The 21,391-nt window shown below is 35.2% G+C and overlaps 5 protein-coding genes across 6 annotated transcripts; 1 reads left to right on the forward strand and 4 right to left on the reverse strand.

The window, feature by feature from the left end:
- Positions 1-73: 73 nt before the first annotated feature.
- On the reverse strand, positions 74-3,259 carry LOC126669347 (uncharacterized). The gene is made up of 3 exons (XM_050362794.2): positions 3,078-3,259; positions 615-2,879; positions 74-393 (listed from the first exon to the last, which is right to left on the reverse strand). The coding sequence occupies exon 2, from the start codon at positions 2,870-2,872 to the stop codon at positions 641-643; it is 2,232 nt and encodes a 743-aa protein (XP_050218751.1). The 5' UTR covers positions 2,873-2,879; positions 3,078-3,259; the 3' UTR covers positions 74-393; positions 615-640.
- Positions 3,260-4,634: 1,375 nt separating this feature from the next.
- On the forward strand, positions 4,635-6,460 carry LOC126669329 (uncharacterized). Its single transcript, XM_050362776.2, has 6 exons — positions 4,635-4,787; positions 4,856-4,952; positions 5,405-5,544; positions 5,618-5,980; positions 6,055-6,117; positions 6,197-6,460. The coding sequence occupies exons 1-6, from the start codon at positions 4,680-4,682 to the stop codon at positions 6,431-6,433; spliced, it is 1,008 nt and encodes a 335-aa protein (XP_050218733.1). The 5' UTR covers positions 4,635-4,679; the 3' UTR covers positions 6,434-6,460.
- A 345-nt stretch (positions 6,461-6,805) lies between these two features.
- Positions 6,806-8,956, reverse strand: LOC126669328 (protein TRIGALACTOSYLDIACYLGLYCEROL 4, chloroplastic). Its single transcript, XM_050362774.2, has 5 exons — positions 8,627-8,956; positions 8,317-8,557; positions 7,895-8,249; positions 7,281-7,618; positions 6,806-7,072 (listed from the first exon to the last, which is right to left on the reverse strand). The coding sequence occupies exons 1-5, from the start codon at positions 8,887-8,889 to the stop codon at positions 6,875-6,877; spliced, it is 1,395 nt and encodes a 464-aa protein (XP_050218731.1). The 5' UTR covers positions 8,890-8,956; the 3' UTR covers positions 6,806-6,874.
- A 2,162-nt stretch (positions 8,957-11,118) lies between these two features.
- On the reverse strand, positions 11,119-15,308 carry LOC126667706 (G-protein coupled receptor 1). Its single transcript, XM_050360756.2, has 9 exons — positions 14,950-15,308; positions 14,731-14,762; positions 14,480-14,649; positions 14,247-14,341; positions 13,465-13,566; positions 13,312-13,368; positions 12,785-12,928; positions 12,194-12,264; positions 11,119-11,647 (listed from the first exon to the last, which is right to left on the reverse strand). Exons 1-9 carry the CDS (start codon positions 15,127-15,129, stop codon positions 11,542-11,544), a joined length of 957 nt encoding a protein of 318 aa, XP_050216713.1. The 5' UTR covers positions 15,130-15,308; the 3' UTR covers positions 11,119-11,541.
- A 180-nt stretch (positions 15,309-15,488) lies between these two features.
- On the reverse strand, positions 15,489-20,045 carry LOC126667705 (uncharacterized). 2 transcript variants are annotated; one of them, XM_050360755.2, is made up of 16 exons: positions 19,701-20,043; positions 19,534-19,631; positions 19,307-19,426; positions 19,030-19,235; positions 18,564-18,663; positions 18,362-18,433; positions 18,231-18,278; positions 18,076-18,153; positions 17,881-18,000; positions 17,486-17,591; positions 17,016-17,179; positions 16,590-16,724; positions 16,239-16,369; positions 15,957-16,019; positions 15,794-15,872; positions 15,489-15,708 (listed from the first exon to the last, which is right to left on the reverse strand). In XM_050360755.2, exons 1-16 carry the CDS (start codon positions 19,945-19,947, stop codon positions 15,622-15,624), a joined length of 1,854 nt encoding a protein of 617 aa, XP_050216712.1. In that variant the 5' UTR covers positions 19,948-20,043; the 3' UTR covers positions 15,489-15,621. The 2 variants fall into 2 exon arrangements, 1 of the variants encoding a protein (XP_050216712.1); XR_007638259.2 differs by lacking the exons at positions 15,489-15,708; positions 15,794-15,872 and having other exon boundaries at positions 15,951-16,019; positions 16,184-16,369; positions 19,701-20,045.
- Between the last annotated feature and the right edge of the window lie 1,346 nt (positions 20,046-21,391).

The following is a 21,391-nucleotide window of genomic DNA, read 5'->3' on the forward strand; positions in this document are numbered from 1 at the left end:
CTTTAGAATAGTTTTTTCATTTTTGCACTAAAATTTATTTTTCTTCGTATAAACTTGTAAATTAGATGATACATCAACAGTAAAAAGATAATTTATTAAACAAATAAAAACCAGTTTGTGTACAAAGCTGCAAAGAATTGAGATCCACTATTATTCTCAAGCCTCAACACACTATACAACTAACTAACTAACTAACTACTCATGTTATCACTCTACTGCCTGCCTCTAATTTCCTTCTTCACCATTAATCTATCCAAGTTTCAAAGCACTGCCCTCCTTGATCCTCATCTATTTAATCAAATAGCCTCACTTCTCATCGCCAAATTTTCGAAACCGAATTATACGATTTGTTATCTTCTTCTTACTGCTCACCTCAAAATTGCATCACTTTTTCTGCATAAATATTCAATATCTATATCAGCACATATCATACAATCATACTGCCGATGCATTATAAGATAATGCCACTTAAGATAGCACCTAAAAGGCGCAATGAAGGTTTATCTACACAAACTAATCGCATGCGTCCAACTAGAGGATGATGCTCTTCTGAATGAAATACAAGTAAAATAGTATACAAGTTAAAGAGCAAGAAGCCAAGGAAAACCACATACCTATTTACAATGCCCTATCATCTGCACTAGAAACCTTTGCAAGTCTTCTTGTTATGACCAAGGCCCTTGCACTTGCTACACTGAAGTTGACGCTTAATTATGTCAACGGATTCAGCATGCCTCACCTTTGGTCTACCAGGTGCGCGTTTGGTTGGTGGAGGAGTGACTATAATTTCTACTTCACTTGATCCAACCTGGATCGGCCTGTCTGCATTTGGAACAGGGTGAATTGATCCGGCATATGCGGATCTGTAGGCATCACTTGTAAAGTATCTAGAGCAATAATCATATGGACTTCTGTCCACACATTGGAAAACTGCAATGGCATGGCAGCAAGGCAAACCACTTTGTTGCCACCCCTTGCAGCTACAATCCCACTGATCAATGTCCACACTATCAGCAGATTCACCACGAACCTCAAATACACTACCATGAGAATGCAACACCTGAAGAGAACTTGCTATTGACATCTCCTTTTGTAATTTTTCCTCTTTTGTTGGAGTTAATTTTGTCGTCCATTGATCGGATTCTACCCGACGAATGTAAAATGATTCCATCATTTTTCCTCTTAATGTATCAATCAGTTGCGTTATTGGCAATTCATGTGCTTCTGATACCCAACTGTAGAACTGGTGCCCAAAGTTTGATGTCATGTGGTTATACCTCGCCCCTTCAAAAAAGGCATTTGCCCAGTGCTCCGGTTCACTTTGTATGACCCAGTTATAAGCTTCAGGAGAAATACCTTTTATGTTCTCTACAGAACGCTGGAATCCCTCATGTCTGGGAGCATAGGCAGCAGCATAGAAATCATTTATCATGAAGCGTCTTGCTTCATGAGAAAACTGCCCCTTCAAGTCTCTATTTAGTTTCTCAGCAAGATGACGCAAACAATAGCTGTGGTAGCATTTATCAAATATCTCGGGCAATGATTTCTTTAAACCATTCTGAAAATCTGCAACAAATGTAATCTGGCGAGTCGGAAAGATGGCAGAGTTCAGTTCCATCAAAAACCAATGCCAGTTTTCCTCTGTTTCAGTATCCACTACAGCAAAAGCTACAGGAAAAATACCATCATCCCCATCAACTGAAATAGCAGCCAGCAGCATCCCTTGGTATTTTGAGTTTAACGGAGCACTATCAAGGAAAATGAGAGGCCGGCAACCCTGTTCATAACCAGTGATTGATGCATGAAAAGAGACAAAGAATCGATGGAAACTGGAGTCTTCCTTTGTGGAGAATGTTGCAACACTACCTGGATTAGTTTCCTTTATTTTCTCACAAAAAAAGGGTAACTGATTATATGCCTCTTTGTATGAGCCTTGAAGTTGCTCTCTTGCGATCTCTTTTGCACGCCACGCCTGAGAATAATTCAGTTGTATCCCGTACTCCCTTTTGATGTCATCCGCGATATCTTTTGGCCTATAATTAGGGGATACTTTCAGTTTTTCCTTTATGATGCTTCCCACCCAACCCCTTGTAGACCGATAGCCAGCTTTCACGGCAGCTCCTTCACATGTATGTTCGGCATTCATTTTCTTGATACAAATCAATTGAGTAGTTGACAACCTGGAAGCATATATCCGCCACGGACAGCCTTGAGATTTGCATTTGACAGTAACACGGTGACTGTCATTTTTCTTATATCTATAAACAAATCCATGTGCAATTGAGTACTTATGCAAAGCTTCTCTAAACTCAACAAAACTTTTAAACCTTTGGTCGACACCAGTGATGGCGTTTTCCCACTGTAGTGTCGCCTTACGATGCTTCTCATCATAGGTTGCAATAGGAAAACAGGAGATGGGACTCTCATCAGGGACATCCAAGTCCCGGTCAAGATCAATATGAACATCAACTGGAGCAACATCAACCAGATGAACTCCGGCTTCGGACACAGTTGTCCTGCTCGACCGACTAGCATGCATATTAGAGACATTCCTAGCCGCAGTTTCCTCGGAGAAGACGAAGACATCAGCGGTGGCAGAATCGCCAAGGAAATTAATCATCCGCTGTAAATCCTTGTCTTTAGAGACAGTGATAAGGGTCTTTTTATTTCCGGGGAGGAAGTATTTAATAGACATTGTATCGGCACTACAATTAAACATCTCAGCTACTTCAGACTTGAAATCGGTCAGTTGAGTTTGGTGATCAATGTCAATTGCATAAGCATCACCACCATTATATGACAAGGTACCGTCCTTACCAGTGACGAACTCGCCGCCAGACTGGCAGATAGCTATAATTTTATCGGAAGCCATGAATGGCCTAAGCAGAGAGTAAATGCAAAGAGTTCAGTCTAATTGAGCATAAATAATAACAGAAATCTGATACATAAGCTGCATAAATGTCAAAATTACAGGATGCAATAAAATTGAGGCGCAAGAAAACAGAAATTGATATGAACAAGAAAGAAAACCCTAGCATATATATGTAAATAGCAAGGGATTTGAATAATGAAAATACCTGCTGCTGAAAAAGGATTGGAAGCAAGTGTTGGAGAGTGAGGCAAAAGTAAGGAATTCAACCACTCCCACTCAGCTGTGGGCTGTTTAAAGAGAGAGGCGGAGACGCCTCCCCCGGGATCGGAAGTCGACAGAAGAAACGACTCGTTTTGGGTTTAAGTTTTTATTTGAGTGTTACTGTGCAGTTAGTATATAAAAACTGCTTAATATCTCTTTTAACACCTCAACTTGTACTCATTCTTCCATCTCATCTTTTATCTTTTAATTTAATTCAATTTGTAAATTTTATCTATAACAAAGAATCACTTTACCCCCTCAACTTGTGTCAAAATATCAAAAAAAAGCTGAAAAATTGGATCACTTATATGCAGAATTTGTGTAAACATGTTAAAAAGCCCCTTTTGCTAATGTGACACCTTATAAAACTCATAATTTATTCTAATTAATTATGATTGAATACTAATTAATCATATAATTAAATTCTAATTAAACCTAATTAAAATAAAATAATTAATTCTTTTTAAATTTCAAGTTCCTGCTCCAGTAAGGAGTTGCAACTCCTCGGTTCCGAGGAGCAACAAGGAGCATTTTATCCTGCAAAAACGAGGATCAGTGCTCCTCATAAAGAGCAGATCCACCTGGGTTTATCCTTTCTTAAATTTCAACGTTATTTTATTGTTAGTAAATCAGCTGAAATTTAATTTTCTTTTAAATATTTAAACAAAGGGTCGTGTTGGCGTTTAAATTGGTGTGGCGATATCAAATAAGTCTATTTTAATTTTTTTAGATCAATTAAACCTAAAATTTGTATTTTTGAAATTAAATAGGCTTATAATTTGTATTTTTAAGGTTAAATAAGTCATTTGAGTTGATTAGCCCTGCAAATTTGTGTTTCGTATCAAATTAGTACACATTTAATATGTATAACTTCGGAATCACTTGATCTAAATTAGAAGAGTTTTCTATCTAATTTATTTAAAAAGTTAAATAAATTTATTTGATTTTGAAAATATAAATTTTAAATTTAATTGATTAAAAAATTAAAATAGATTTGTTTAATTATGAGACATCAGTTTGAGAATTGCGTTAAAATTTTGTTCTTAAATTGTTTTGTATCGATTTCTATATTTTTATGGGTCTGTCTATTCTACCTCTGTTTAAACTTTAAGGGTATGTTTGTTTCAAATGAATTTCATAATTTTTATAGAATTCCATTGAATTTTTAGAAGATATGTGTTTGGTTCAAATGAATTTTCACTATTTAAATTTAAATTTATATTTATATTTGAAATATAATATTCCATTTATTTTATTTAATTTAATATTATTTTTATATTTAAAATTCGAAAAATCAGATATAAAAGCGTATTTTTTAAATGATTCCATGTAGAATTCATTAAGAAATGAAATAAATTTTATACTAGAATTATGCAGACATGCCCTAAATAATTAAAAAATTCTCTCAAAAAAAAAAACTCTAATCTGGTGTTGTTGGGAGTGCAGTCACAGGCTTGTCTGAAGTTCCTGAACGACACGCCGTCGTGACATTAACACACACATTATTAGGATTTTGAGTAATTGTTGGCGTGACGTGGAAACGGCAATGAATGGGATAGTAAGGCTTCCTCATCAACATCACCATTCTTTTCCTGTGCGACTGCCGCCTAATAGTTGTCTTTCAATTTCATCATCCACCCACACTTATACTTCCGTAAGACTAAACCCTCGCCACTTAATTGCTCCTCAATCACAATTTACTCTACTTATTTTTTCTGACAGGACACCGGAAATGGCAGCATACAGAGCCTCAAGTCCGCCGGCGTTGATACCTTTAAGTGGCGTCTGGTTATAGCTTATGACGGCACCCGTTATTCCGGTTGGTTCTGTCTGTTTTATTTTTTTTAATGTTTAACATGCTTATCTGGTAATACAGGTCCTCAATAATTCTATGATTGTTTGTTTTTGCCTCTCTCTTGAGTCTTTTTTTTGGCTTTTGAGTGTTGGTTTTTAGTTTTATAAAATTTCATTCATCAAAAAAAAAAAAGAACTGTATATTTCCGTGAATTCGGTTAGTTCATTCAATAAAAATTAAATAAATTATTCATTCTAAAATTTCTGTTAATATCTAAACTTGTATTTTTAAGATTGCAGTTAATTCGATTGGTTTAAGAGAGAAAATTATTTGGTTATTTAGCTAATATGGATTGACTGGTGTTTGGATTTCGGTTGGTTTGATTAAAGAGATAAACTAATTTGGTTAATTCGGTTTTGGTTAAATAAGTTGGTTTTTAACTAAACCGATCGTGGGCTTATACGTTCACTCTTCAGGTTGGCAATTTCAGAGCTCCCCTCCTACGGTTCAGTGCTTTCTGGAAAATGCGTTAGTTGGAGTGACTCATCTAGATCGGAAGGATCTTCTGTTAGTTGGTGCTAGCCGGACTGATGCTGGTGTTCATGCCTTTGGTCAGGTCCAATTTCTCACTCTTTCTTCTCAGACATTATGTTCAGTTTACTTATTATGTTTCCCTTAAACTTTTTCAGGTTGCCCACTTTGTTACACCTTTCAATTACGACACCTTGGATAGCTTCCATGCTGCTCTCAACGGTCTCCTTCCTCCAGATATCCGAATTCGAGAAATCAGCCCTGCACTTCCTCAATTCCATGCTCGATTCTCTGCCATGAGCAAGGTCTATCACTATAAGATTTATAACGATACCTTGATGGATCCGTTTCAACGCCATTACGCATATCATTGCGCTTACAGACTCAATGCTGCTGCTATGAGAGAAGCTGCCGAGCATTTTGTTGGAACCCATGATTTCTCTGCTTTTGCCAATGCTTCCCGAAAGGACGGACTGCCCAATCCAGTGAAGACCATTTTTCGTTTTGATGTTATCCAAATGGTATATTGCAACTCTATTTTTCATCTAAATGGTTGTCGCTACCGGTTGATTACTCATTACTGCAAATTGTTTAGGGAGCCATGATACAGTTAGAAGTTGAAGGCACAGGTTTCTTGTATAGACAAGTGCGCAACATGGTAATACATATTTGTTTTTATTTATTTTCCAAAAAAAAAAACATCAGTTTTGATTCAAAAGCTACTTCTCTATTTGCAGGTTGCTTTGCTTATTCAAATCGGAAAAGAAGCAATTCCTCCAGAAATTGTGCCGATAATTTTGGCAACTCGGGATCGCAGAGAGCTGGCAAAATATGGGTTCTTTATGCCGCCTCATGGCCTCTGCCTTATGAATATAAACTATAATGAAGACCACCTTAAGCTTCCCTCACCTTGTCCTGCTATTAGCTTTGGTAGGTATTATACTATAACCAAATGTAAACTTCCATTTTATTAAGCCGCTATGCTCTCCCTCTTCTATTTCCTTCTTATTGTTACACTTGTGATCATGCATAAAGCTGAGCTCAACAGATGAGAGTTTTTTTTTCCAGTGGAATTGGAATGATAATGAATAGATGCATAGATCCGTCATTCAAATAAGCGTAAAACATTTCCTAATTAGATCAATCGAATCTACAATGCTTGTTTAGATACACAGCAACTTGAATGATGAATTTATTTTGGTATCGACGTGCTCTCTCTTTTCCTCTCAGAACCATCAAATTCATTCAAACTACCAAAAAAGTTGAGGGGCTGTAACCATCTTCACACCCCCAATTCCAATAGGGTGATCTCTCGTAGTAAAATTAACTTTCTCCTCGAATAAATATACAAGAAAAAAATAATCTTCAACTCCTATTCAGCTTTTTAATGTTTTATGTAAAACAAGGTACATAATTTATGTCTCAAAGAATCTTAGTTCTACCATAAATTCTTTTTGCTTTGGGGAGTACCAAGCAATGGCCTTGGCTGAACCAAGGACCTGCAATGCATACTCCAAAGCAAATACTGGATCTCGCACTTGCATTTCCCAATCTTTATTCTTCCACTCAATTGCAACTCCAGAATCAACTCTAAAACTGAAAGGTCCAGCAATCTGCATCCAAGTACAAAAGAACTAAATTTCTAAGATACTAACAAGACCATCAATCATCATTTCTCAAGGTGGCAAAAAAACACCGTCTCATTTATTAGAAAGGATGAACCATTCCTTCATTCTTACTCGATTACTCTCGACATTTTTATTATCAACACAATATGAATTAGGGTCCATATCCAGAGCCTGTTTTTCAGAAAGCACGTACCTGCTGTTGAAGAGAAATCGTCGCATTGGGGCAAATTGCCTTAACTGATTCCATCGATGGCTGTTGAGAATTGAAAAAATCTTGTGCTAATTTAGCAGCATTAGTAATAAATTTTCTCCCATAAGGGACATCCAGACGTGCCTGAAATCGAGTAAGATCCAGAAAGAGTCTTTGAAAGTTACCATGCTGAGCAGTAAGCGAAACGGATGAAAACATATCAGCCAACAAGGAAGACTTTAGAGCAGGAGCATGAAGAGATAAGCCTGTAAAACTCCGAGATTGATCTACTTGTTGGTACCCAACTGAATTATCTCCAATATAAGCAGCCATAGTCGCACCTGCATGTCTTGAAGTGTTAGCCAAGGGCAACGTGCGAAGCAGCTACAACTTTCATAACAAGTGCAAAGTGACATTTGAGTTCAAAAAACAAATAGATAGGGTGTAATCTGCTTAGGCATATTTGTAAGTGGACTTTCACTTTCTGTAGAAATTTTGTCATGCATCAGCAAAGGGATTCAACTTAAAATGTGTAGCAACAGCCAGGGCAGAGTCAGAATATACCAGCCGTAAATAGAAAGAAACACGTGCGGAAGTTTTTAAAATGGCAAGATTACCTACAATAGCCGATGCTGAAATATGAGGATTGGAAAGGAAAATATCAAAGGGCTGGACCATCTTCAGCTTAGGAGCTTTACTTCTCCAAATCTCAACATTATGCTTGAAGGAAAACGAGGATTTGAAAGAGAAACCAGGACGAAGCGCAGCAGGAACAGCCAGGGTATGCCCCCCTCCAAAAAGCTGAGGGTTGCCAGCATTATGATGCATACACAGGTGGTAAGAGAGACCAGCCTCGGAAGGAAGAGAAGCAAGGTCAATGGAGGTGGAGACAGGAACATCCCAATACCTGCCTGAACCGTCAACGAAAAGTCCGGGAGAAACAGCTTGCAGTGTCAGATTGTGATCTGGGAACTGCAAAATAGCAATAAAAACGTGAGTTTACTGCCCAAATGGAACAAAGAAAGGAAAATTAACGTGCCTTGTGATGAAGAATAGCTTTGTTACGGGGAGATTTGGAGGGATGAGCGTAGGCATCAGAAGTGAAAAGAAAAGTGTCATTGGGAGTCAACGAAAGCTCCGAACAAAAACCAAGAGCGTACAGTGATTTATCCCGAAGCTGAGAAGTAATAGTGTGGAAGAGGGACGAAGCGTCAGGCTGAGAGGTGGGGAGAGAGGACACAAACTTCTGGAAATTGAATTGACCTAACACTGTACAGAACCTGCAATTGTTAAGTGATGAGTATTATAAATTGGGGAAATAAAAAGACGGGATGGAAGAGGGTGATTACCAGTTGGGAGATGGGGAGGGGAGAGCGAGGACGCTTTGGAGAGAGAAGCCGTGGGGATGGGAATGGGAGGGGATGAATGGCGAGGACATGAAGCGCTGGAAGAAATGAAGCTGTTTTGGCCGGGAAAGCTTTGTTCCTCGGCATATTCCCAGTGGGAGCGGCTCGCCGGGGACTGGGCGAGCCTCTCCTTCGAGAGTTATTGGGGTGGAAATGTCTTGCTCCCATATTCCTCCTTCATCCGCTGCCCATCTAAGCTTCTTCATTCTTCTTCTTCTTCCTCTTCCTTTTACTGCTGCTACTTTACCTAATTTTTAACAAACCCATCCCTCGCTTTCTCCTTACAATTTCATCATTTTTCAAATAAAAAAGAAAACTTATAAACGATGTCGTTCTATTTGAGTAAACATAGTTGGCATTAACTTCTAATTATATTATATACTCCCTCCGTCCCACTCTAATTGACAAAATATGGAATTTTTGGTGTCCCATTCTAATTGACAAAACTAACATAGCTATAATTTTTTCCTTTAATTTTCCATCTTTACCCTCATTTAAAGTCATGTCTTTTATGGAAAAATGGTGAATATTTAATGAAAATTTAACTAATATACTAATAGCATTAATTAGCTCTATTATCAATAGAAGGGTATACAAGTAACTCTCTATATCATTTATTAGTTTGTATTGGTTATTGTAATTTAGTTATTTTGTCAATTAGAGTGGGACGGAGGGAGTATACCTTAATTTAATTATTTAGTTATTTTAAAGATTACTAGTACTTTTTTTTAAACTAAAGATTACTAGTACTTGTTCTAAAAACACTAATTATTTATGGGACGATGACAAAAGTATCTAAAATTTTAAAAATATTTACAAAAGTACATGTAAACTTTTTTTATTTACAAAAATACTACTGATTTAAAATTAATTACAAAAGTACCAAAAAATAAAAAATTAATTACAAAAGTACGATTTGTATAATTATGGTATAATTTTGGAATATTAAAACTATAAATCAGATAATTTAAAAATAATATTTGGTTTATTATTGGTATAATTTCAGTATATTTTCGGTATATCGATTATAAATTTTTATATATATTTTCTAGTTGATAACATGTATATTTTTTTTATATGTATTTTTCACTATAGTTGGTAATGAGCTAGAGAATTTGTATATTGTTGGTATAATTTTAGTATATTGCTAGGTTAATATTTAGTATGCGATGTGGTGTAATGTTGATGTAATAATAAAATTTCAGTATATTTTGATGTGTACACTCTTGGTATATTGTTGGTATAATTTTGATATATTATTAATTTAATTTTTAGTATACGATTTGATGTAATTTTGGTAAATTTTATTTAATATTAATAAAATCTCAATATATATAATGTTAGTATAATTTTGGTATAATGTTAATATAATGTTGATATAATGTTAGTTTATTAGTATACTGACATTATACTCACAATATACACAGTATGTTTGATATTTTTGTGTACTTTTGTAAATATTATTAAGATTTTTATAAATGAAAAAAAGTCTAACATGTAGTTTTGTAATTATTTTCATTTTTTTGGTAAATGGTGTAATTTCCTCATTATTTATTGAAGTTACGAATAAAGTATATTAAAAAATTACTATTAACTATTTGGAATAAAGACTATTAACAATGATTAATAAAATATACTATTAAAAAGATAAACAATAAAATAAATATTAAAAAACGACTGAAGTTTGTCTACTTTTACTATACATACAAGGCTTAATTCCTTAAAAAAACCCCACCTTGCACTTTTTCTTCGTTTATACCCTGACCTTGTAAAAACACCATTTGTACCCAATTTTGGGTTTTTATGTTTCATCTCTACCCAAAAGCATTAAATTGTACTTTTTTCATTTGGAAAAGAGTTTAAAACATACTTTTTTCTATTTTAAAATATACAAATAAATCCTTAAACTTAAAAAATAATCAAATGCATCCAAATAATTAATTAATTTTTTTTAATTTGATAAAATAATAAAAAATTAAAAAAAATATTATTATTTTTAATTTTTTGTCGGAAATATTTAAAAAAAATTAAAAAAAAATCGAAATATTTTTTAAAAAAATTAAAAAAAATTATTATTATTTTTTAATTTTTTGAAAAAGATGGTATTTTTGTATTATTAATAATATTAATATCTAATTAGTATATAAGTTAAAAATAAAGGATTGTTTTAAACTTTTTTTTCAAATGAAAAGAGTACAATTTAATGTTTTTGGGTAGAGATGAAACATAAAAACTCAAAATTGGGTACAAATGATGTTTTTACAAGGTCAGGGTATAAACGAAAAAAAAATGCAAGGTGGGGTTTTTTTAAGGAATTAAGCCTACATACAAACATTATACATTCATATTTATTAGACATATCTTTATGGACACCCATCCTATAATTCATTGAAAGATTGTTCCAAACTAACTAATACATGTCTTAATACTATCCATTCCTATAAAATGAAATTTTTTTGCTTGCTAAAAAAAATCTAGATTCTCAACACATACTCATTTAAAAAAATCAATATCATTCATTCAAATTCAATAGGACGAATAATGATTCTTTTTTTTTGTATACCCGTAATATCTTCCTATCCCAACTCAATCCTTAATCTCATATCACATCCACCTCCCGGGCTGCCTTCATCAGATCCCGACTCTACTAATCTGCTCATCAAAAACTCTTAAATTTCTAGCCATGTCCCACTGCCTTGCCTTGCAAGTTGCACCAATTTCTGCACACAGTCAAATTCAGAAGCTTTCTCCCTCTTCTTTTTCCATTTGATCGTCTCCCCACATTCAATCAAACAACCCATCAAGCATTGCTTCAGCAGCACATCCTTTTGATTCAAGTATGCTCAGCGTCTCATCTGTTAATGCTGATCTTGAACTTTCAATGATACTAATTCACTCTCGTGCCCTTCATTTCTCGATCTTAAACCATTACGGAACCATCTTCTAACCCTATCAGGCCACAACCTGTAAGGAAAATGCAGACACTATTTACCATATACCTTCAAAATTCATAACCTTAAAAGAACGACATTTTCTTTTCTTCTCTTTTCTCACGCTTATGTGGTGTATGAAGAAGTCCGGGATGCAAACATCACACATGAATTTCCATGTCATGCTTGCATGAAAAATATGGAAATCTGTTTTGGGTGTTTTAGCCAATGCACCACATGATTTGAACAATAAACAAAAATATTAAAATTTAAAATAAAAGAAAAACTAAAACCACCCGCATCATTCATAATGTGGCTTTTGATTCTCCTTCATAATCAAGTAGTACTATAGGAAGGAGTAATAACTCTAACCAAAAGTGCAACATATTTTGTGCATTGTATATATATGTAGTTAAGAGTGTAAAACTATGAAATTCCAGCTTAAGTTTGTGATAAGTGGTTCATACTATAATCACAGTTTCCATACACAAAATTAAGCAGATGATCGCATGGTCCCTGCTAACGACTTCAAATTAATCAAGAAATATCAAGAAAGAAAGATCAGGTTTCTGTGACTTACAGATCTAATCTTTCATGTATCACTCGCCGTACTGACGCGTTAAGCCCATAGGCTATGGAGTTGAAAAGACCCTGAAGCATTAAAAAATGCTAATTAGAATACATTCCTTAACTCAATCCATAAATCAGTCTGTCATGGGAGATAACGGGCATGCTAACTAAAAGCCTTCCATTTGCTTGAGCTTCTAAATTCATATATACCAAGATAATAACATCCATGGTCGTATTTTCTAAAACAATGTGTATCTAATGCCGCTAAAGGGACAATGACAGATAGCCCGTAACATTTTATGGTTACAAAGCACTATAATATTGTCATTCAAACAGGTAAACCTTTTGCATGTAGGTAATTTATTAGGATACGTGCCATCTACCACATGCTGAAGCAAATACATCATAATGCTTATTTCTACTTTTTTTCAAAAAAAAAAAAGTTAAAAAACATTTTTTTTCAGTACCTAGTATCACTAGTCAAAATGAAGAAAATCCAACGATGCATTCAAGTGGTCAACCAGTGTAACCATAATGACTAGGACATTCTAGGGAAAATTTTAGAATTGAATTGAAGTACAATAAAGGTTATAAGAAATACCATGAGTGCAGCTGTCCCAACATCAAGAACTGTGAGCCAAAGGATTTGGTGGCCAGGAGCAATGAAGTCATGAATGCGATTGATTGTGCCAAAAGCCCATGATCCTATTAGGATGAGTGGATAGTATCCCCATCGGTTCAAAGCCTTCACAATTAAAGAAATCAATGCAATGAAATTAATAGGAATAACCTTTTTTACCTTCACCTATCATTTATTTAGCATACATAAGAACTGCAAAATGCTAGCAGAAAGATGTAACAGTTGTAAAAGTGAAATCCTGAGATAGAAAAGTAAATTCCGACAATAGCATAAGAAGCCAAAATAGACAAATAGAAGAGGAGGCCAGAGTCTTTCAATACGCCTGATGGTCTACTGATATATTGACACTAATGAGGATTAAAGAAAAGGAAGTCAAGCATATAAGACAACATGAATGGAAGTTAAAAGGATGTTCGTTGGTGTTATCCAGTACCCTGTTTTCATGAGTGTAAGGATAATAATCCATTAAACTTTCGCAAATAATGTACCTTCATGTCTGGCCTTGCATCCGACTGATATGCACGGTCTGACATGCCTACTGCCATCTGAAATTATTAAAGTGGTGTAAGTTTTCCCTCAACATGCACTCAACCTAACTGACAGCTAAAAATAGATAAAAGTGATTGAAGTTCAATACATACACGAGTTGCATTATTTAGCATGCGTATGACTTGAAAGTATGTAAACCCGTTGTAAAGTATTGCGCCCCAGAGCGGTGCGTAGAATGTTATGAAGTGAACGGCCTGCATAAGTAAATAGAAATACATAAAAATTGCCATTACATCAGAGTCTAAAATTGGCAGGCACTATTTCAAGTTTCTTTGTCCCAAACTATAGGCAGTTATTTATTACTTAAATGATCAAATGATATATGTACCCTCATTAATTATGGTATATTATATTAAAAAAAGAGCAAAAGCCATTAAGAGACAAAGTCAATATTGCATTAAATAAGGGCAAGTGTGGTATGTTTTCATAGAATTACTCATTTTATATTGATTTACTAAATTTCTTAATAGAAAAAAGCTGCTCTTATGTAAACTCACAATCACTGACAATTCTATCAGCATATTATTGGCGATATAAACTCAAACAGAAAGCTGCATTTATTTAAAAGAAAGCATCTCCACCAATATTTAACAAATCTAATAGTATTTATGTTTCCATTCCAGGAAAATTATCACTCCATATGCAAAATTAAGGGCATTACAATGTCCAGTAATATAAGCTCCACTTAAGAAAAGAAGGAATCTTGCATCTTAACTATTTCCTAAAATAGGTGTACAAAAACGATTCCCATGTGTAAGAAAGTAAGATGATCAATTGCAATTGAATTCCAGCAGTTCTCGAGTACATTCTAAAAGAACAATGGAGAGTACAACTCAAACAACTGATTTGTGGCTAAGAATTAGATAGAACTTGCCTTTCTTGTTCTCCCTGTTTCTGTCCAACACCATACACCTAAATGTCCATGGGTGTTGCCAATGGAGCGTATTACAGTCACAAACAATGACGTCCCTGCAGGAAGCGGCCAAAATTTAAGTTCCAGTTCCATAATTTGGAAGTACAAAACAATAAACAAATATCAAGTAGATCAGGACATAAGTCGATATTAAGGGCATGACTTAGAATTTGTGGGATTAGATTGTATCATACCCCAAACATACAAGTGGAAGATGGCCTCGAGGTCTTCGACATCAGTTTTGTGTCGAACAACAGTACGATGAAGGGTGAAAGCAATAGTAGTAGTCCAGAGAAAAGAAGCTACACAGAGGAAATGGGTGGAGTAGCCCTGAGCAATACACATGAATCCTTTCGAAGGGTCCCTGCACCATCACACAACATGATTCCTAAGCAGAACTAAAATATGATAAGAAAAGCAGTAGAAAAAGAACAAGAAACATTACCCAACAATGCTGAAGAAACTGCAAAGCATGTCCTGCACCAACAAAACACTAGGTAAAACAAATTAAACTGCAATTACCAAAGTTAATTGGATAAAGACGGTTGGTAAAGCAAATTAGAATGTGTTAGGTGGTAAGATCCAGTAATTGTCAAGAAAAAAATGGAGTTGGTATAGAGTGAAATTAATAGCACAAAGGAAAGACGGAGCATGGAGGCTATACAGAGAGAGCGAGGTAGAAGACGAGCTTGAAGGAGAACTTGCGGAGCTCTTTGAAGAGAAGATAACACACAACAATGAAGCTCGACCCCAAAAAAGATAGACTCGATGCCCCACCGTTCACCGACCTCAGTAACTGCCGGTCCAGTGCCGTCCAATTACCAGCCACGTGCAGCGTCGCCATTTTTATTAAAAATACAAACGGTTTTCGCCGGAACTAAAAAAAGAGTAGTGATGAAGAAGAGTCGATCCAAGCAAAACGAAAAGAACGCGGTGTTTTTTTAAGTCTGATTGTTTCTTATTTTTTTACTATATTAAAAAAGGAGCAATTAGACGACGTCGCTTTAACAGAGATTAAGCCGTTAGAATCTCAAACTCCGATTCTTTTCTTCTCTCTGTCTATTTACATAATTTTAATTCTTGATCAATTTAAAAGAATTAAATACTCATACAAAAATGAGAAGATAAATGATACTTGACAAAATTTATATATGCATAGTATACGGTTGGATTGGACTGGGTTGGGTTGGATACAACAACAAATAATCACCCAAATCACAGCATTACTAAATACTTGGGTTAATGTGGCTACATCTCAGATATTATTACCATGATCTGCGTCTTTTTTACAATACACAACCTATTGATAAATTTTCAGCAACCCAAATCTACAACATTACAATGTTAGCTGCTCAACAGCAGATGCAGACCCATTGTCCTGTGACTCTGACTGATAGTATGAATATGAATCATGAGCCAACGTCTGCAAAATGAAAACAATATTATTCGATTTCAGCTCAACACTAGATAAAATCCTCACCGATTTAGCTAAACTGAAGGTGTTGTACCTGTTCCTGCGAGTTGAAGTACATGAATGGTGTATAGTTTAGGAAATTCGACACCCTAGAGGTGTATATATCCGCATACCTGCAATTTTACGACACCGCAATTAGCACAATCGAACCAATTAAATATTCAACATTCAATGGAGGAAGAACCGAAAGTGCATACTTCTCAATTTGCCTCATCAAATGGCTTTTGTCCCACAGACCTGCGCGTGAAAGGAACCCCCACCTGATATGATGCAAATGCACAAAAATTCAACGTCGCGTACAATCCATCATCAAATTATCTTAGACTTGCCAACTATAATCACATGTAATATATATTTTCTCCTATATCCATTCTGTTTAGGTCATTGCAGAATCTTCAAGATATCACATCAGATATTTAATCACCTTATTTTAAATAAGCAACTAGTGCCACAGTGCAAGTCCTCTCTCTAGGTTTTACCTCTTACTGAAAAGTTCTCCATCTGCTTCTAGCATGGGGGCAATTTTGTCATCCAGTCTTTGCATGACAATCAAAAGCTTTTTCATGCTTTCTGTGAGTTCTTGATCATCCATGTTAGTTGCAGCAAGGGTCTGAATGATTAAAGACAAACATGAGAACCATTATGATAAGATTCCTTTTAACTCGGTTCAATCATGAGATTTACTGCATAGATGGACAGACTTATGTTTCTTGGTTGCTTTAGGCAGTTGTGCGCACAATGGTACCAGCAAGGAGAAATATGAGGGAGACATAAAAGAAAGTAAAAATCCTAAACATGGTTAGAAGAGCTATTAAAAATTAAAAACTCACTTGAGCCGGGCGCTCTTTAATTCTCCTTTGCAGAGCAAGCCGGAGTTGGTTAAATAGATCCCCTGCAATCTCCTTTTTATTAATAAGCTCAACCAGGGCAGCTCGCGAACCCCGGCTACTAATCAAAGCAGTATACTGCAATTCCAGGATTTAATGCAACAAATTGAGAAATCAAAGCAACCATCAGTCCATCTGAGATTGAAATAAAATCTTATATATAGGTAAATTTACACCTTTTCAGGATAGAATTAAACTATAACAATTAAGCATAGGCTCCATATAAGACTGGTTTGACCATATTTCACCTTTTCTACAGTTTTTTTTAGTGGATTCTTTAAAATTTTCCAATTCGAATACATGCAACTTAACATTTTCTAAAACGTCCATCAAAGATGCATAATGTAAAGCGTGAATCAATCTCCTCACCTCCTCTTCCAATTCTCGACAAATCAATGCAGTTCGCCATCGTAAATGGACTTTTGATTGACTTACATCAGTGTAAATATGATCACCTACATATAGAATTTCATCACCATGGATATTTAAGGAGTTCTCAATCATCTGAGCACTCCCACCTGAGTATAAACCTCCTGCAATGATATAAAGCTTCAGTAATGGGCACCAACTAGTGTAATGTTAATGTCCCGGCAGTGCAATTAAGGATCTGCAAATAATGGACTTTCAAAGGCATAATTTTATGCAGATGTATTTGAGGATAAATTTGTTTCCAACTTCTTTTCTCCAGAATCCTAGTTCCTTGAGACCGCACTTGAGTAATAGACTTTGGCCTTTCTTTTTTCTTTGAAACAAGCTTGTTGAATCATGCAAACAAAAAGCATAGAACTCTGGAACTAGAAGAGGAACAGAAACAAAGCATAGATACAAAACTTAATCACCTGTACAAGCTTTGAAACATGGACGCATTAAGCCCTCACCCGTCACCACCTCATAAAGTGGGTGAGACATTTGAAAGAACTCTGGCTTCCTTGCTGAGACTATTACCTATATAAGTCGAGGAAGACAATATATCAGAATGCGGAGGTAGCGTATTAAAATCAATGTTCTACATGCCACTAAAATGTGGAGTAATTTATAGCGCAAGTCAGGCCAGAATGAGGTTACGACTTATGGCAAGCTAAATGGAGAAAAATGATAACGAGAATTCGAATATGTTTTCGGGATAAAATCTCTGACTAATCTTATTCTCTTTCATGTGATCAGTTAATGAAGCCACAAACAAAACATTGAGCAGACTGGGATGCAGTCAAACAGACAATTGATTTACACTCACCATTTCAAATAAATCACGCCAGTCCATATCATTCGGAAGGAATTTATTAAATGAATGCTTCATCATTTTGTTCGTGTAATGATAATCAGAGTTTGTAATGAGCAGAAGCTTTTTACCAGCCTGCCAATAAAATCACAGCCATATAGATTATAAACATATTGAATATCAGACAACATTACAAATTCAGAGCTCTACCTCCTTTTGATCTAGAAGTGCTAAAGGCAATTCTGGATCTGGCTCCACAAACAGTTCAGGCTTTGACATTATCTCACTCTGTTAAAGAGACAGAAAAAGCACATTATTGCATCCCAAATCCATCAACAAAGTGAAAATCCTAAGGACGAAGTTACCTTAAGCTGGCCTTCTACATGTGCCCGGAATAGAGCTTTACCAACAGCCTGAGAACCATGTTAAGCATCAAAAGAGAAACATACAATACATGATAACTTATTTTTACATAAATATAATCTGCAGAGCATGCCTTGTAAAGCCCTTTGTAGTCAAGTGGACCAAGTTCTGCTGGTATAGCTCCTTCATCCAATCGATCAACCATCTAAAAGTGGAATCAAAAGTAATGATGGATGATTTGAATGGTGTGCAGTACATAGGATAGATCAAGGAGCAGCATATACAAAAATAATAGCATGTAATTATTTTATGACTACTATTATGGCATAGTTTACCTGCATGTAAGCCACAGCTTCTGAAACAGAAAAAAATGTATTCAGGAACTCCCATCGGCTCTCCTTCCGTAGATCTATGGATTCTCTTCCATACATCTCACTTCCTCACATACAAAGGTAAGAGCCACCATAAAAATTGTAACTCTAGAACAGCCGAACACCACAAGAAATTTATTTGCTAGTAGAACTAACATGCGTGTGTCAAGCTACACACGCAACATCAGGCTATATACAGTAATTAAACTAAGGATGAACACATATACATTACGCAATCAATTTTTCTATACTGTATTACTGTGCGACTCTATGATTGCATGCTTGTCCAGAATGGATGTATTAGGGTCACTCTCTTTGCTTCTTCTCTAAACGAGCTCTCAACGCAGATTAATTTACAGCATGAAACTGAGATAGCCTTGAGCTGATTATTTGTAATAAGAAATGAAAACATCCACAGTTTAATCCACACCTGACAGCTTGTGTAGAGAGCATCTGGACGCCGTGCATGGCCCTTGTCACATAACCAAATCGATCAGCTTTAACAAGATTCCCCTTCTCTTTATCTATGACAAGACCTCTAATTACCAGGTCAGGATCAAAAGCAAGTCCATCAACAGGATAACCCATGTTTCTAAGATTATCCAAGCAATAATCATAAGCCCGTCCTTCCCAAGCCTGTGATACTATAAATAATTAGTTCCTAAATCAACAATGTAGTTAAAACACAGTAAAGAAGCAACACATACCATCACATTGTAGTGCATCAAAGTGTAGTCCATGTCATAGCCAATGGCACTAATAGACCGGAGATTCAAAGTCCGGCTACAAAATATACCACGAGGCGAATTCCTCGCCGAAGAAGGACTCTGCACAATTAAGAGAACAGATAACAAAGTATTTAATCAGCTATGAATCACAAATTCATACTCAGTGAGAGAATGAAAATTCAAGCAAGGAATAATAAGAAGATTACCGGAATGCCCAAGTGTGTAAGCAAATTTGCAGCGTCTTGAGCCTCGAGCCTAGCCACCTCCTCAATTGGACCCTGTAAGGTTGACTGCTGATCATCCCCTATGAAGAGAAACGAAATTAAGAGGGCAAAAGGGAGATTTACTTAAGCAGAGGGGAATTAAGAGTTACCAGTGGAATGAAGGAAGTCAAAATTAAGATTCAAATCGCCTTTGGTGCTCTGCCCTAAATAATCAAACTCAAATTGTTTTGAAGAAGTGACTGAGAAGACTTGTTCACTGGGGAGGGTGCAGCAGCGGCATATCATCCTACTGGGAACTGCAATGCTGCTGGCTGGAGTTGGAAACGGAGCTCGTGTGGATGAATTCGTCAAGGGAAATGATGGTTTGCCGAAAAGCTTAGCGGCTGCCATTGACATGGTCTTGGCCCAGTCTCACTGTGTTCTTCAGCTGCGCAATTTAGCGGCAGAGCAACAGAAAGTTATGTTTGGGAGTAGATAAGGAATATAATATAAACTTTTGTCGGAAATTATAGATATTCCATTGTTAATTTATTTAATATATTTTTATTAAGGTTATTTGTAAAATAAATACTGCGTAACTTTTTATTCTGACCAAATTACTCTAAGATTTCTGAGATATAATATAATCAGCAGTTTAGTGTTTCTTATTTTAAAAGTCTACTTAATAGTATCCCAATTTTAAATCCATTAACTATTAGGTCCCTCTGTTAATTTCGACACTTACTTTCAAACAATTTGTTACCCCAAATTTAATTTTATAAACGATTTGGTCCCTCACTTTTAAACAATTTAATACCCGAATTTCAATCCGTTAAACGATTGGTCTCTCAAATTAACAGAAGGATCTCGCAGTTAACAGAATTAAAACTGAGGGACCATTAAGTAGACTTTTGAGACAAGGGGTACCAAACTGTTAGTTATAATATACTTCAGGAGCCTATAAGTAATTTGCTCTTTTATTTTTATAGTCTTAAGGTTCAAAACGTTATAAAATAAATTTCAATTTTTACAATTTTTACAATTTGTAGCCTATTTTTATTTTTCGGTTATTTTTTGTATAAGTAGACTGTCAGAATTATCATCTCACACATTCAATGCCACATCACCCATTTATTAACACATCACTCTAAAAAAGTTAATCAACTCCTTCAATTTTACACACGAATTTAAAAATAAAAGGCGATACTTTTTTTTCTTTTGGACCTTCTATGACTTCAACCACTAGCCTCCAACGTCAAACCACCTCCCTGCCGAACCGCCTCATCTGGTTCAAACGAAGAAGTAAATGTTCTTTGTCTGAATCCAGATGAGGAAGATCAACTTCTTCGTCTAAACTCAGACGAAGAAGATCAACTTCCTCAATTTTAAAATAAAAATATCAATTAATGTATTTATTTTCAATTGTTATCGGTCAATTAGATTATAAAATAATGATGAATAATACATGTTAATCTACTTTATTTATTACATATTTAAATATTTAATAGATTAATTGTTGCAATATTTTAAATTTTTAATAAAATAAATTTTTAAATAAAAATAAAAAAGCGTTAAATATTTTTAGAAAATGTAAAAAGGTTCAGTTATGTCCCTATATAAAACATAAATGAGCGTTAACACCATTTACAAGAGGACAAAAATGTGCTATTGTAATAAATTGAGGGTTAATTTGAGATATAATGTTTTATAGGGACTTATTGTATTCCAATATATATATAGCTTAATTACTTAAAAACCACTCATCTTTAATTTTTTTTCGTTTATACCCCAACTTAGGAAAAAATTCATTTATATCCTAATGTATGTATTTATGTTTCACCTCTACCCCGAGGCACTAAAT

This window comes from Mercurialis annua, linkage group LG2 (assembly GCF_937616625.2).
Source record: "Mercurialis annua linkage group LG2, ddMerAnnu1.2, whole genome shotgun sequence".
Lineage (NCBI taxonomy): Eukaryota > Viridiplantae > Streptophyta > Magnoliopsida > Malpighiales > Euphorbiaceae > Mercurialis > Mercurialis annua.

Excerpts from the sequence above, each read along its gene's own strand:
- LOC126669328 (XM_050362774.2), bottom strand. The coding sequence starts at position 8,889 with ATGAAGAAGCTTAGATGGGCAGCGGATGAAGGAGGAATATGGGAGCAA. Across the intron at positions 8,558-8,626 it reads CCCTCCCCATCTCCCAACTG|GTTCTGTACAGTGTTAGGTC; the intron begins GTAATCACCCTC and ends TAACAATTGCAG. Across the intron at positions 7,619-7,894 it reads TTCAGCATCGGCTATTGTAG|GTGCGACTATGGCTGCTTAT; the intron begins GTAATCTTGCCA and ends CAAGACATGCAG.
- LOC126669329 (XM_050362776.2), top strand. The coding sequence starts at position 4,680 with ATGAATGGGATAGTAAGGCTTCCTCATCAACATCACCATTCTTTTCCT. Across the intron at positions 4,788-4,855 it reads CCACCCACACTTATACTTCC|GACACCGGAAATGGCAGCAT; the intron begins GTAAGACTAAAC and ends TTTTTCTGACAG. Across the intron at positions 6,118-6,196 it reads ATAGACAAGTGCGCAACATG|GTTGCTTTGCTTATTCAAAT; the intron begins GTAATACATATT and ends CTCTATTTGCAG.
- LOC126667705 (XM_050360755.2), bottom strand. The coding sequence starts at position 19,947 with ATGTCAATGGCAGCCGCTAAGCTTTTCGGCAAACCATCATTTCCCTTG. Across the intron at positions 19,427-19,533 it reads TTACACACTTGGGCATTCCG|AGTCCTTCTTCGGCGAGGAA; the intron begins GTAATCTTCTTA and ends TTAATTGTGCAG. Across the intron at positions 15,709-15,793 it reads ACTTCAACTCGCAGGAACAG|ACGTTGGCTCATGATTCATA; the intron begins GTACAACACCTT and ends TTCATTTTGCAG.
- LOC126669347 (XM_050362794.2), bottom strand. The coding sequence starts at position 2,872 with ATGGCTTCCGATAAAATTATAGCTATCTGCCAGTCTGGCGGCGAGTTC.
- LOC126667706 (XM_050360756.2), bottom strand. The coding sequence starts at position 15,129 with ATGGCGACGCTGCACGTGGCTGGTAATTGGACGGCACTGGACCGGCAG. Across the intron at positions 12,929-13,311 it reads ATGCAAGGCCAGACATGAAG|GCTTTGAACCGATGGGGATA; the intron begins GTACATTATTTG and ends TTAATTGTGAAG. Across the intron at positions 12,265-12,784 it reads TTGGGACAGCTGCACTCATG|GGTCTTTTCAACTCCATAGC; the intron begins GTATTTCTTATA and ends TTAATGCTTCAG.